Genomic DNA, 15,602 nt, shown 5'->3' with positions numbered 1-15,602 from the left:
GCTTTTAACTTATTTACCCTATGAGCGCCTTTTTCCTTGGCCATTTTTTACAGTATTAGAATGTATTGGCTCCGATGAGCGGAAGTTATTACTTTGCGAAGTCTCGTGATTTCTACTGTAAAAAAAATATTTCGCGAACTCTGGTTCGGTTCCAAGGTACCACTTGAAACCGAACCAGAGTTAAGGGAAATGTTTTTTTTTACAATAGAAATCTATTTCTGAAGTCATTATCCGAAGTCTCGCGAGACTTCGCAAAGTAATAACTTCAGCTCATAGGAGTCAATACATTCTAATACTGTAGGGAACGCTCACTATGGTGATGGATCATGTGACGGACCATGTGATGAACTTAGTGACGTCATCAAAGGTCCTATTCCTCACAGAACAAGACAGAAGAGATGCCGGCTGCGAGAACAAGTGGATTAAGGCGAGTTCAATTATTTTTTATATTTTTTAACCCCTCCAGCCCTATTGTACTATGCATTCTGTATTCAGAATGCTATTATTTTCCCTTATAACCATGTTATAAGGGAAAATAATAATGATCGGGTCCCCATCCCGATCGTCACCTAGCAACCGTGCGTGAAAATCGCACTGCATCCGCACTTGCTTGCGGATACTTACGATTTTTACGCAACCCCATTCGTTTCTATGGGGCCTGCGTTACGTGAAAAAACACACAAAGAGGAGCATGCTGCGATTTTCACGCAACGCACAAGTGATGCGTGAAAATCACCGCTCATGTGCAAAGCCCCATAAAAATGAATGTCCAGATTCAGTGCGGGTGCAATGCGTAAACCTCACGCATTGCACCCGTGCGGAAATCTCACCCGTGTGAAAGGGGCCTTACACCTTTTCTATATTTATCATCCACTGCTAGTTTTGTATGATATGTATCCCATGTACTGTAGTTACACCATTAAAGCATCTGTCAGTGTGATTAAGCCTAATTTACCTGGCAGGGTTCAAACCGATGTACCACTGCAACATAATAGTTACTTTTATTTGCATGCATGTGCGCTGCTTGGAGCACTGGAGGGGCTGGCCTGGCCTCTCGGAGCACTGTTTTACCTCCTCTTCTTCCCGGTCACCTCTCATTGCATGATTCGCAGGGCCAGGCACCCTCACTGTTCTGGTACCTGGCCCCGAAATCTCGCGCTTGTGTTGGTGAGACTTCACTGGTGCATGTGCAGTTAATCTCAGAAGGCTCTGCACTGCGTAAAAAAGCAGATTACCTAATTTGAATGAAAAAAAAAAGTAATAATTATGCTGCAGTGGTTTATGTTTGCAGAAATAGAGGGCTAATTTTATTACCCATGATGAACCCTACCAGGTAGCATGCCTGGTTTAGTATGGTTGATCATGGTGACTGATGCGCTTTAAGGCTAGGTCTACACAATGAAATATTGTCACACCAATGTTGCGCAACAATTTTTATAATGATAGTCTATGGTCTAATTCGAAGTGGATTTTTCTGCGACTGTCGCGTCACAGTCGCAGCATAGACTATCATTCTAAAAATTGTCGTGCACATTAATGTGACAAAATGTTGCGCGGCAAATATTGCAGTGTAGTTGCGACTTATTGTCGCGTGACACATGTCGTCATAGACCTAGCCTAAAAGTTTCCCATTCACAACATTTATTACCTATGCACAGGTTACATGCTAAATGTATGATGATTGGGGTCTGACCACTGGGACAGCCAATCACAAGAGTTGGGTACCCTGTGTGTATGGAGCAGTGGTAAACATACATGATCAATGCTCCATTCACTTCTCTGTGACTGGCAAGTACAGTGCTCGGCTATCACACTAAAGTCTGGGATTGAAGCTACCACCGATTCTGGACATTTAACCCATTAGATGCCACAGTCAATATGGACTGTGGCATCTGAGTGGTTTGACAGAAGGAGGGGGCTCCCTTTGTCATCTGATTGGACATTCTGCCCAATCACTATGGCCTAGTAGTGTTACAAGACGTAAGTTTAAGTAAATTGTGAAGGGCACTAGGTTTGCTCAACTGAAATCTGCTGCTACAAACATGGTGACACAGGGCACAGATGGCTTACCTAGATAAGAAATGGGCCTAAATGGGCTGTCGCACTGCCTCCTCTTCAAACAGCTGATCGTCAGGGGCGTTGGGAATCAGACCTCCGCTTGATCTGATATTGATGACCTATCCGGAGGATAATCCCCCTGCACAACCCCGTTAATACTTATACTTGGTGTAAACGGTTAAATGTCGCTCATTGTGTGTACAAAGCATGCTGAATACTGGGGCTCTGTGGTCTTAGATTCCACATTAGAGGTCACTATGCCAACGGGAGTGGATGGCGGTATAATGGCTATCACTTTTACAATCCTGATGTGTGGAAATAGATGGCACAAAACATCAAGGAAAGAGAAAGATTCGGTTTAAGCCTAGGACTCGTGAAGTCTGTAATTATCACATCGGCCACCCCTAGAGCTGACCAAAGATGAAAGCAAGCGTTTTGATATTTTCAGGATTGTCTGAATAAAAAGGCATAAAGGTGCAGATGTTTTCCACTGTATAAACGATTTGCCTCAATACTGTATCTTTCTATTGTCAGAGATGTATTTTTCATGGTTGATGGTAAAGAAAACGCTACAATTGTGGCTTTACTCAAGAAACTTTAAAATCTGAACAATAAGTTCACTTGAATTGGCGTTGATTTGGCGGGAAGCACATGGATTTCTACACACCTCATTTAAATGAATGGAACTGATTTTCAGTCGCAGGAATTTCTGCAACCGAATCAGCCACGTGTGAAGGCATCCTAGGTGTCCGGACTAATTAGGTAGATGTTCACTGGTCGGAACTAATCAGTTTGTCTACTATAGACAAATCATCTTTTGTAGCTCTCTGGACCTATCTATTTTAGTAAATACTTGTATATCAGTTGTGATAGTCCTCTATTATTCCTCCTGGTAATATATGAACAAATCGACACCTGGATATTACCATACCCCTTGTCACCAAGGTGTACCCCTACCTTGGACAGTGTGAAGGTGTGTCAGGACTGGCGCTACCAGCCTTGCACACTGTCACTCGTAACTGTTCTGCAATCAAATAATACACAACGCACAAAATTTCCAATCTTGAAACATTTAATTAAATAAAAGGAACACAACAAAAGGTCACATGGTAACAGTCATGAAAAGAGCTTACATGTCATCAGTAAACCAACTTCATATATACTGTATCTTTCAGTACACAAGAGGTTCCTGGCAGTGCCCGTGCGCCTGTAAACCACAAGGGACCTGTAACTTCTCTCCAGTGTGGCCTGGGCAGTAACAGTGCCACATCTGACATGACTTCTCTTATGACGCTCTGCACTCCTGGTCTATGCACTGCCTTCTGCAATGCTGCATTCTTACCCTCTATATAACCGAAATGTCTGACCCATGTAAACGAGCCTCTTACCACAAAAATAAAGGGGATTTCTAATAATAAACTCATCTCTTCTCAGTATATTATTTCTGGAAATATTACAAATCTACAGAATGTACAGCTCCGGACAGTACCATTAGACAGAAGAATGAGATGATGACCAGAGGAGAGTTAACCCGTTAATAATGGCGAGCTTTCCAGTATGGAGGTGACGTGTGCAGTACAGTTCTCCGTGGATGAATATTGGCCTTTATACAGAACAGTGTGTGTTTTACAGCTAAGCATTATATACCATTCTTACAAAATAGCAAATGCCTTATAATAATCTATAGCACTGCTAATATTGGAATGTAACAGCATTAAGTGCACTAGAATTCATTCATATCAGCGACAGTTGTGTAAACAACAAGCCCCCTGAGGCTTCTCGGAGTAGATAGGTAGGTACAAGGCTGACTAACAGTGGAGCCTTTACCAGTGCTATATATTGCGTATACAGTAAGACTGATAACCGTAATGTGCAAGTAGCGTTAGAATATAGAAAATGGACACAATTCATCTATCCAAGGAGTCTGCTGGTCCCTTGGACCTATGCTGATTATGAGGGTGGAGTAGAAGGCTGAGAGCCTTTGTCATGACACTGCATTCAATAGTGTTATGTGAAGAAGAGATCCATGATGGGCACTTTGTGTGCCCCAGGAGGGCACATGAAAAAGGGTTGTCTAAACCAGACAATCTAGGTATGGAAATGGCATATGCTTGTTCGTTAATTATACAACCTGTTAAGTGAACCAACTCTCTCTAAGTATCATAATAATGAAAGCATTCCAAACATATAAAATTACAGTAACACATGAAAAGAACAGAGATGGGTACATGTGGCCAGTTAGCTCCAGTGGGTCAATTCAACCACCATCATAGCTAAGCTAACTGCATCATTCAGTGGGTACAGGATTAGTCAATTTATTGCAGATCCAATGCAGAAATCCTCCTCCAGTCATGGTAATCCACAGTCAGTAAACCACACGGCACCCAGGACTTGTAATAAATTAATAGGTGATAACTCAAGATGAGTTGGTGCCTATACTATGAGGCACAGTAACATATTGCCCATGAAACAAGTTCATTGCTCAGTACTCTCATCAGAAAATATAAAATGGTACGGTAAGGACTTACTAGGCATCTCTACCTACTGTACACAAAGATTTTATATAACATTAAGTATAAATATTCGGTGTAAACTACAACACCCGGAATGATGGAAATCTCTCGCCTTCCTCTTTCTATAATGCACAAACCTGAACTTCCAGCTCTGCGCAGGCCAGGTTATATAGACAATAGGCCCTGCCCGCCTCTCATCAGTCTGTTACACAAAGTCCTCGTGCTAGCAGAAAAATCTCCCATATTGCTTGTTCCCAACGCTGGATCTCCTAGAACACACGTGTATGTGCTGAGATCTGGCTCCGGTATCCATTAAGTGGTGGCAGATCAGTAGGCCCTCAAAGGAACGGCTGCCCAAATGTCTTCCTGCATTCTGTGACCCCTGTACTTGGAGGACGGTCACAGATCTGGGTGCACTTCACCTGCTCCGGGGTAAGGCGATCATAAGCCAGTTTGTATTCTCGGTCAAACACATCTGTTGGAAAGTAGTAAAAGTAAATTAAAAGAAAACCGGTGTACACAATGTGTTTATGGCAGCCCGAAATACCTCAGGGCAAGTCAATTAATGCTGATACTGCTCACTGTTCAATAATTCTCAAGTCTAGAGGACCAATGGTTATTTTGAGGCCAACTATATCTAAAGATCTAAGGTCACTTTAACCTAACAGTATTGCAGGGATTGTTCACAACACATAGAAGGACGCAAGGGGTGATGGCTACAAGAAAGGTCCACCTAACTGTATGTTGCCATAGATGTGTCCGAAAAGAATGATATAGGGGTCTCGAGCAGTGGAGTACCCCCAACCCTGTTCCACATTTCTTAGCATCTTGAACACAATGCTTACAATTAAGTGACATGTCAGATGATATCTTTAGGCCTATAAGGACTATTCCCCTTACCTATATCAATATTCTCTCTCCCCAGAGCTACGAGAGACAGGAACAGAATCTCTCTGTACAAACTCCTATAAGACAGCAATAAATAAAGGGTTAATCACTAGAAACAAATTCCTGAAGGAATCACATGAAAAAAAATAATAATAATAATTATACCTGCTATAAATATGAACAATTATTTCACATTTAAATAATGTAAAAAAAGAAACAGCTTTATCATTTTAGATTTAGAATTTAGTAATTCTCCAAGTAACAGTAATGTTGGAGCGCCTTTTCTTAGAACTCTGCAATGTGTCACTCCTGTGTTATTCCTGCTGGAAATATATGAGTAAATTGACGACTGGGTGATACCATTCCCCTTCTGAATAGAATGCATCCCTACACTGCCGGACACCATCAGTAGTGATTAGACAGTTTTTGAGTGTGTAGGAACACACCAATGTTTTCAATGTATTCATACTTTCCAGCAGGACTAATCAAAGAGATCAGTTTTATAACATAAAATATAAACCTCCAGAATTTTTATTTCATGTGGAATACAAGCAGTTACCAAATCAGACATGCCAGGAGACAAATGACTATCCCTGCTCCAGTTATGATCTCTTAATACCCCCAATAATGTAGGCTTGTTATTCTGCTAGCAACTACTACACACTGGAAGCACCAGCTCCTTCAGTCATCTGCATTGTCCTAATACTCTCTGGACGATCACCTCTGCTAAAAAGTAAACCAATAAAGCAATAGCAGCTGTTACCTCTGTCGCAGATTCTTTGGATTATGCTCCAGGGACTCCAGGATCTGACTCATAGGACCATACACGTTGTTGTTCTTAATGCTCCTCACCAGACCTTGGAGAAACTCCTGATTAAACCTTTCCTCCTGTTTATGCTGGGCAATGGCCAGTGGATGCTCCTGGGCTGCAAAGTGCAATAAGACAAGGTATAAAACAAGGGTCTTCAACACTTCTTTGGAAGAATAATAACGCCAGGGAAACATGTTCATTTGTAAGGTAAAAAAAATGTGTAGCAGAGGTCATAACAATTCCTAATTTAAGCACTACAAAGCTGTGGTTTAGTACCTACAGACTATGCTTAATCCTGAGCAGATGCTCCTTTGTGTTTCTCACAAGGGAAGCAGATGCCTTCCTAAAAGACAGCAATATATAACTCTGTCCTTTGAAAACAGACAACTCTCTGATCTATTAAAGAATATAAAAATCATAGGTGGAGGTGCAGGAGAGCCACTATGTACTGGTGGTTACCGTCCATGTATTACACGGTCAACAATTGTTGAATGGCCATATAAAATACTACATACATGGTAGGCCAGAGCTGCCCTGAGGATCCTGCTTCAACGAACTGATCCTGAGGACAGCTATCTTTACATAAGGTGTAGAGGGAACCTCTTTAATGGTAGCAAGGGAACATGGGAGCCTGCTGGCAGGATCTGCTGAACAGGTGCTCTGGCCCATTCACACGCCACCATGTTCAAGAGTTCAACAAGAGTAGTCATTCACTTGACCAACATTTTCTAAACTTAAGTTTCTAAACTGGATAAAAACATGGGTGCACTCAAGTCGTCCAATGGTAGCCTGCACTAGAAAGAAAGTTAAGACATTGGAATGTCCACCTTGGAGCGGAAAGTACTTCAAAGAGTTTTCCAACAATTTAATACTCATGACCTATCCTCTAGATAGGTCATCAGTATCTGATCGTGGGGGTCTGACACTCGGGACCTCCTCTGATCAGCTATTCAAGAAGGCACCAGCTCTTCTGTGAGCATCACGCTCTTCTCTTAGCTCACCAAGCACAGTGCCGTACATTGTATAGCGGCTTTGCTTGGTATCACAGCTCAGCCACATTCACGTCAATGGGGCTGAGCTGTGCCTAGGCCATGTGACCAATGAACGTGACATCACATGGCATAGGAAAAGCAGAGAGAAGGCTGCGGCTCTACTGAGAGTGCCACTGCATTCTCAAACAGCTGATCGGTGGGGGTCCCGGGTGTCGGGCCCCCACCGATCAGATACTGATGACTTATCCAGTGGATAGGTCTTCAGTATTAAAATCTCTGAAAGCTCCTTTAAGGGGGACAATTGTGAAAAAACATGACATGGTCCATATGTGCAAACACGATAGAGACTTAATCACACAGATGTGAGGCTGTTATTTCTGTTCATGGTGACCTATGCAGTGATTCAATGCTACACAAATATGTACTGTAATATACACTCACCTAAAGAATTATTAGGAACACCTGTTCTATTTCTCATTAATGCGATTATCTAGTCAACCAATCACATGGCAGTTGCTTCAATGCATGTAGGGTTGTGGTCCTGGTCAAGACAATCTCCTGAACTCCAAACTGAATGTCAGAATGGGAAAGAAAGGTGATTTAAGAAATTTCGAGCGTGGCATGGTCGTTGGTGCCAGAGGGGCCGGTCTGAGTATTTCACAATCTGCTCAGTTACTGGGATTTTCACGCACAACCATTTCTAGGGTTTACAAAGAATGGTGTGAAAAGAGAAAAACATCCAGTATGCGGCAGTCCTGTGGGCGAAAATGCCTTGTTGATGCTAGAGGTCAGAGGAGAATGGGCCGACTGATTCAAGCTGATAGAAGAGCAACGTTGACTGAAATAACCACTCGTTGCAACCGAGGTATGCAGCAAAGCATTTGTGAAGCCACAACACGCACAACCTTGAGGCGGATGGGCTACAACAGCAGAAGACCCCACCGGGTACCACTCATCTCCACTACAAATAGGAAAAAGAGGCTACAATTTGCATGAGCTCACCAAAATTGGACTGTTGAAGACTGGAAAAATGGTTTCTTGAACATGACAATGAGTTCACTGTACTAAAATGGCCCCCACAGTCACCAGATCTCAACCCAATAGAGCATCTTTGGGATGTGGTGGAACGGGAGCTTCGAGCCCTGGATGTGGATCAATATGGGCCAACATTTCTAAAGAATGCTATCAGCACCTTGTTGAATCAATGCCACGTAGAATTAAGGCAGTTCTGAAGGCAAAAGGGGGTCCAACACCGTATTAGTATGGTGTTCCTAATAATTCTTTAGGTGAGTGTATATAAGAAGAGTTGTTTCACCCAGAGGTTATTTATGCACATGACTAGTCGCTGGACAACTATGTTGTGTCTACTACTCTACAAAGAACCAGGTATGCTCATCTTCACCTGAAGCATTATTGTGCCAATATCTGAGGATCAACTCTGCATCATGGCAGGTTGGAATAGATGTCTTTACCTAATAGTCTTTATATGTTTGAGGTGCAGTTAACAGCTACCAGATTCCAGTGTTTGGAACAGGAGGGCAGCAGAAAACACACTGGTTGTGATCGGCAATTCATGCATTCACTTTTATAAGTAAAACATGATAGTAATTAATCTGTAATGTGGCTACAAACAACAGACACAAAAAAGAGATACAAAACATCCTGCACGATATGATAACTAAATGTGCGGATGTACATGGCAACATTTATAGGGAAAAAAATCATGGAAAATAATGCACAACACAATAGATGCAAACATTATATATGGACTAAGCCCTTACTCTGATATGATAAAATCTGAGACTCTCAGCCAATATATTTTGATAAAAAAAACACATCTGTGCCCACCTACCCGCGCCAAGGTCGTCTCAATCAGGCAGGTCCTACGCTAAACCTACCTATGCCGTTGGACATCTACATTCAGGAGAGCAGACCCTGCACATATAGTGTGCTGCTCCTTGTTACCTCTGTGTGCATCAAGCAACCGAAGATAGGAGGAACACGCACAGCAAAAAGATTTTATCATAACAGAGTAAGGGCTTAGTCCATATATAATGTTTGCATGTATTGTGTTAGTGCATCATTTTCCGTGATTTTTTTCTTATAAATGTTGCCATGTACATCTGCATATTTAGTTATGATATCATGCAGGATGTTTTGTATCTTTTTTTCTGTGATTTATGATACATTTATTGTGCATGAAGGAGTGGCACCTTTAAGTGTGAATGCGCTACTATTATCTGGGGAGTAGCATTCTTTTGCACTTTTTGCCCCGCCTATCCCACATGCGACGTTGATTAGGTGGTACATATAGCTGTGTGTGCTCCTCCTCTCATTGGTCACTTGACTGCACACAGAGGTAACTAGAAGCAGCACACTATATGTGCAGGGTCTGCTCTCCTGAATGTAGATGCCCAACGGCATAGGTAGGTTTAGCGTAGGACCTGCCTGACTGAGATGACCTTGGCGCTGGTAGGCGGGCACAGATGTGTTTTGATCAAAATATATTGGCTGAGAGTCTCAGATTTTATCCAGGGCTTAATCCATATATAATGTTTGCATCTATTGTTTTAGTGCATTATTTTCCGTGATTTTTTACACACAACAGACACACACACACATAAAATAGCCATATAACCACATATCATTATAGACTCCAGGCTTCGAATGTGACACACGGTGCAGGCTTTCAGGATTATGATCATCAATAATGAATATCCAGAAAACCTGCAGCACGGAGATGGGAGAGGCTGACATTAGTGACTTGTAGCGGGTAGAGCTCTACGCCATGCACACAGCAATCAGAATGATGCTATGTTACTTTGGAAGATACGCTTTATGTTACGGATGTTTCCACCATTACCTTTCCACATATTTGGTTTATGCATTTTCATGACATACAAGCAAAACTCTCACCAGGCTGCAATCCACCACACAACCACTGGGTGGTGATACACAAACACCTACATAATAAACAACTCACGGCGGAGTATCAAAAAATCATGTTTTTTCAAAGTGGATCATCTTGTGCCACTGTTCTCAGGATATGTCGAACCAAGAGGAAAGGTAAAAAAGGACACATCAGCATATGGTTTAAAGTGCAGCACCATCTCTGCATTAAGTTGGCAATATAGAGAGCAAATATACTGCACAGACGGTAGATAACGAGATTTTTGTAAAACTTACCAGTAAAATCTCTTTCTCGCTCTTCATTGGGGGACACAGAAACCGTGGGTATAGCGATGTCCTCTAGGAGGCGTTGACACTAGGCAGAAGTTGTTAGCCCCTCCCAGTGCAGCTATACCCCCTCCAGCCTGGAGAAGAGCTTCAGTTTGTGTACAAGCATTAGAAGAAGCAAGTTAGCCAATGAAATAAACGTGGAACACTAACAATGCCAAGGACCCAACGGGGTTCTAACCAGCAACTTCTGCAACTGTGGCTGAATAACAACACTGGGTGGGTGCTGTGTCCCCCAATGAAGAGCGAGAATGAGATTTTACTGGTAATTTTTACAAAAATCTTGTTTTCTTGCCCATATTCATTGGGGGACACAGAAAATGTGGGACGTCCAAAAGCAGTCCACAGGGAGGGAAAAACCACAGACCCATGGAAGCAAGCGTCCCTGCAGGCATCTAAGAAACTGCCGCCTGCAAGACCATTCGGCCCAAAGCAGCGTCCGCCGATGCATAAGTATGCACCTGGTAAAACTTTGTGAATGTGTGTAAGGAGGACCAAGTAGCCGCCTTGCACAACTGCGCGGCCGAAGCGCGATTTCTCCGAGCCCAAGATGCGGCCACTGCTCTCGTGAAGTGAGCCATGATACCCAAGGGCGGAACCCTGCCCCGGGCGCGGTATGCTTCAGCAATTGCAGACCGAATCCAACAAGCGATTGCCACCTTGGAGGCCACAAATCCCTTGCGAGTACCCTCCGGGATGACAAAAAGGAAGTCCGTAAGCCGAAAGGAACTGGAGGCTGCTAAATAAATCTTCAAAGCCCTGGCAACATCCAAATGGTGTAACTCCCTTTCCTTAGGGTGTGAAAAAGAGGGACACACTGAGGGAAGGACAATTTCTTTGTTGATATGGAAGTCAGAGACCACCTTCGGGAGAAAGGAAGGAACGGGCCAGAGAACCGCTTTATCCTTATGAAGAACCAGGAAGGGTTCTCTACAAGAGAGCGCTGCCAACTCGGACACCCGTCTGATGGATGTGATAGCCACAAGAAAAACTACCTTCCAGGACAGGATTCGGAGTGAAATGTCCCGCAAGGGCTCAAAGGGAGAAGCCTGGAGCGCTGAGAGGACTAAATTCAGATCCCAAGGCGGTAAAGGAGGACGGTACGGAGGAACCGTATGTGCCACTCCCTGAAGGAAGGTTTTTATGGGCCCCAGGGGGGCCAGAGGGCGCTGGAAAAACATAGAAAGTGCAGACACCTGACCCTTCAAAGAACTAAGGGCTAGACCAAGGTCCAACCCCGATTGTAGAAAGGATAGGACCGTGGGGAGAGAAAAACGAAGTGGGGGGATGTTCCGGCCTTCACAGAAGCCCAGGAAGGACCTCCATGTCCTGTAATAGATCCTGGACGATGCAGGCTTCCTCGCCTGAATCATAGTGCAGATGACATCCGCCGAAAACCCTCTTTGCGTCAGAATAGCCACGCCGTCAAACGAAGAGACCTTAAATGCTGATGGAAGTCCGGAACCTGCGAAAGAAGATCGTCTCCTTGTGGCAATGACCAAGGGACGCCTCCTAGAAGGAGAACGAGGTCGGCGTACCGCGCGCAATGGAATGCCCTCCATCCTGATCTTCCGTGTAACCCTGGTAGGAGGGGGAAGGGGGAAAACATGTAAAGGAGGGAGAACCCCTGCCAAGGGGAGATCAGGGCGTCACGCCGCAAGCTTTCAGATCTCTTGCTCAGGAGAGAAAGGTGGGAAGCTTCCGATTGAGTCTCGAGGCCATCAAGTCCACGTCCGGGTGACCCCAACGCAGACAGATCGCCTCGAACACCACCGGGTGCAGGGACCACTCGCCCGGATCTATTGTCGTCCTGCTGAGGAAGTCCGCAGTCCAGTTCTCCACTCCCGGGATGTAGATTGCTGAAATTGCCGGTACGTGGGCCTCCGCCCACAAGATCATGGCAGATTCCTGCATCACCGCGAAGGTGTGCGTTCCCCCTGGTGATTGATGTACGCCACCGCCGTGGCGTTGTCCGACTGAACTCTGACCGGGCGACCCCTTAGGAGATGGGTCCAGTGCCGGAGGGATAGAAGAATCGCCCTGAGCTCCAGGATATTGATCGGAAACTTGGACTCCAACCGAGACCATGTGCCTTGGACTGTCATGGGAGAGAAAACTCCTCCCCAACCTTGCAGACTGGCGTCGGTGGTAACAACCATCCAGGACATTGGAAGGAAGGACCTTCCCAGAACTGGAACCGACAGCCACCAACAGAGGGACGACCTCACCTGAGGAGAGAGGCGGATGGGACAGTCCGGACTCTCGGACGATTTGTCCCAGGAGGACAGGATCGCTCTCTGGAACGTGCGAGAGTGGAACTAGGCAAAGGGAATCGCCTCGAAACAGGCGACCATCTTCCCTAATGTCTTCATGCAGAGGCGAATGGATGGGAGCCTGCAGTTGAGAAGAAATCTCACGGAGCCGTGTAAAGCCAGGCGCTTGTCCAGGGGAAGTCGAACCTGTGCCGCTACCATGTCCAGAAGCATGCCTAGAAACACAAGTTGTCTGGAGGGAGCCAGAGATGATTTCTGAAAATTGACCAGCCACCCGAAGCGTGCAAGGGCTTCCAGCGTGATCTTCACGCTGCTCGATGCTTGGGCGAAGAAGAGAGCCTTGATGAGGATGTCGTCCAGATAAGGCATAAGGAAGATGCCTCTGGAACGGAGCAGGGCGAGAAGGGGGAGCCAGTATTTTTGTGAAGACCCAAGGCGCAGTCGGCAGTCTGAATGGAAGGGCGACAAATTGGTAATGACAGTCTCCAATTGCAAACCTCAGGAAGTGTTGATGGCTCCGCGCGATGGGGACGTGAATATATGTGTCCTGGATAGCTACAGCCGAAAGGAATTCCCCCCGTTCCAGAGAAGCAATTACGGAACGAAGGGATTCCATCCGAAACCGATGGAGGCGGAGGAACCTGTTCAGCAGTTTGAGGTTCAGGATTGGGCGCACAGAGCCCTCCTTTTTGGGGACCACAAAAAGGTTTGAGTAGAACCCCATGAACCTCTCTGCTGGGGGAACAGGAGAGATGACTCCTCGGTCCAGGAGGGACTGAATGGCATGGGGGAAGGCGGGGTCCCGTGGAGGACGGGATTGGAAAACCTGTCTGGGGGGAGGGACGAGAACTCGATCGCGTACCCTGAGGATACAATTTCGAGTGCCCAATCGTCCGCCAGATGTCCTGGAATAGGAGGAGGAGGAGGCGGCCCCCCTCACCTTGTTGGTTGGGGGCGCACCTTCAGGCTGAGGATTGCTTAGCCTCAGAAGGTCGAGCGGCCTGAGCTCTGGGATGCCAGGATGGCTGTGCCCGAAAGGACGGCTTCTTGCGCCGATCCTGGGAAGTAAAACTGCCTCCCCCCGCGGAAGAGCTCACCAAGGGGCGGGAACTAGCAAATCGACGAAAGGGCCTACCATGGGAGGAACCTGACCTGGCGTGGCAGGCACGCTTCGCTCTAGATTGTGGGAACGCTTGGAAGTCACGTCCGCTGCCCACACCTTTAGCCAGAGCTCGCGGTGTAAGTTGACTGCAAGCGCTGAAGAGCGCGCAATGAGGGCTCCAGCGTCCAAGGACGCCGCGCAGAGGAACTTCTCCGCCTGGGTGATCAGCTGTGCCAAGGACAGGAGGTCCTGACCAGGAACGTCGGATACCAGGTCCTGGTCCAGCTGGCTGCCCCACTCAGAGATCACCTTTGCCACCCACGCGGAGGCGAAAACGGGCCTAAGGGCTGACCCTGTAGCTGCAAAAAGGGATTTCGTCAAGGATTCCATCCGAGGGTCTTCAGGGGTCTGAAGGGAGGATCCATTGGCTACAGGAATAGCCGTATTTTTGGCTAGCCGTGCCACTGGTGGGTCGACCTTGGAGGGGATGCCCACGTGGACACACAATCCGCTGGGAATGGATATAAAACATACAGCTTGTTAGGGGTGGAAAAGCGCATGTCTGGGTGATCCCAGGCCATAGAAACCACCGCAGAAAAATCATTATGGTGAGGAAGCACCTGTAAGGCCTGTTTTGGATGTAAAAGGATACCCCCTGTTGGTCAGTGGAGGGGGGGGGGGGGGGGGGTCATCCTGCACCTAGAAGGTGTCACGGATGGCAGCAATGAGGCTATCTACAGTGGAGGCCAACTTGGAAGGCTGCTCCATATTTATGTCCAAATCAGAATTCTCTACCTCCCCTTCAGACGGCACTTCTTAAGGGGAAGAAAAACCTGAGTGAGATCTTACACGGGGTGGAGAGGGAGATGCAGGCATGGGATTCATATTTGAATCCCACCCCTGGGGTGATGCGTCTGAGGAGGAAACATGTCCTGCTGGAAACATGTCCAGAGGGAAGTGACCTGGGGGGGGGGTCACCCGAGCAAGAAGCTCTGGAGGGTGCATCCGAGGGAGGTGCAGCCTGCGCTGGTGGCGGATTCTCAACCAAGCAACCCACTATAGATAGGGTGGATTGGGAGATTTTAGAGAGGTTTTCCACCGCCTGAGAGAGGGTTCTGGCCCAATCTCGGAACTTAGATACCAGAGGGGAAGGCAGAAGTACGGGCTGAAGGGAGGGCCCCTGCCTGGATGCCTGACAAGCAGTGCAGACAGAATCTGGTGGCCGGCAAGGGAATTTTGCCTGACACATGGAGCATGCATAATGGACAGCTATTGGCAGCTTAGGATGAGCACCTGCGGGATCAGACATGATGGTTAACCCAGGGAAAATCAAACCTCGAGGCTGGAGAGGGTACGGTGACCTGAGGAGAGAGGGGACAAGAGTTCCTACCAGAGCCAGGAAAACGAGCGCCGCCGGAGGATGCCCGCCTAGGAAGAGCTTCCTGTAGCGCCGTGGCAGGAAGAGAAGGTCCCGCGATAATCCGGCTCCACCTCAGACCTTTTCAATGCTGCCTCAGCACGCACGCTGCGCCCGTCTTGTAACCCCCGCAGCGCCACCTGTCATCGTTCTCCACCGGAGATTGCGACGACACTCGGCCAGCTGGCTGCCCTCTGGAGGGCCAATATGGTAAACGGGGGACCGGAAGGACCGGGGCGCCCAGAGACCCGACCAGAATGCCTCTCATTAAAACCACCCCCGCCGGCCAAGTCACGCAGGAGATCAGAGGA

The 15,602-nt window shown here is 46.6% G+C and overlaps 1 protein-coding gene across 3 annotated transcripts in view; it reads right to left on the bottom strand.

The window, feature by feature from the left end:
• Positions 1–3,734: 3,734 nt before the first annotated feature.
• Positions 3,735–15,602, bottom strand: part of DENND4A (DENN domain containing 4A) — a 142,251-nt gene continuing 130,383 nt past the window's right edge. For all 3 annotated transcript variants that reach the window (XM_044279384.1, XM_044279386.1, XM_044279385.1), the window contains 3 exons: positions 6,223–6,385; positions 5,472–5,536; positions 3,735–5,046 (listed from right to left, as the gene is read on the bottom strand). In XM_044279384.1, the coding sequence (XP_044135319.1) occupies positions 4,910–5,046; positions 5,472–5,536; positions 6,223–6,385 (365 nt within the window). In that variant the 3' untranslated portion in view covers positions 3,735–4,909. The remainder of the gene's footprint in view (positions 5,047–5,471; positions 5,537–6,222; positions 6,386–15,602) is intronic.

This window comes from Bufo gargarizans, chromosome 2 (assembly GCF_014858855.1).
Source record: "Bufo gargarizans isolate SCDJY-AF-19 chromosome 2, ASM1485885v1, whole genome shotgun sequence".
NCBI classification, from domain to species: domain Eukaryota; kingdom Metazoa; phylum Chordata; class Amphibia; order Anura; family Bufonidae; genus Bufo; species Bufo gargarizans.
This window is presented reverse-complemented; position numbering and strand designations above follow the sequence as displayed.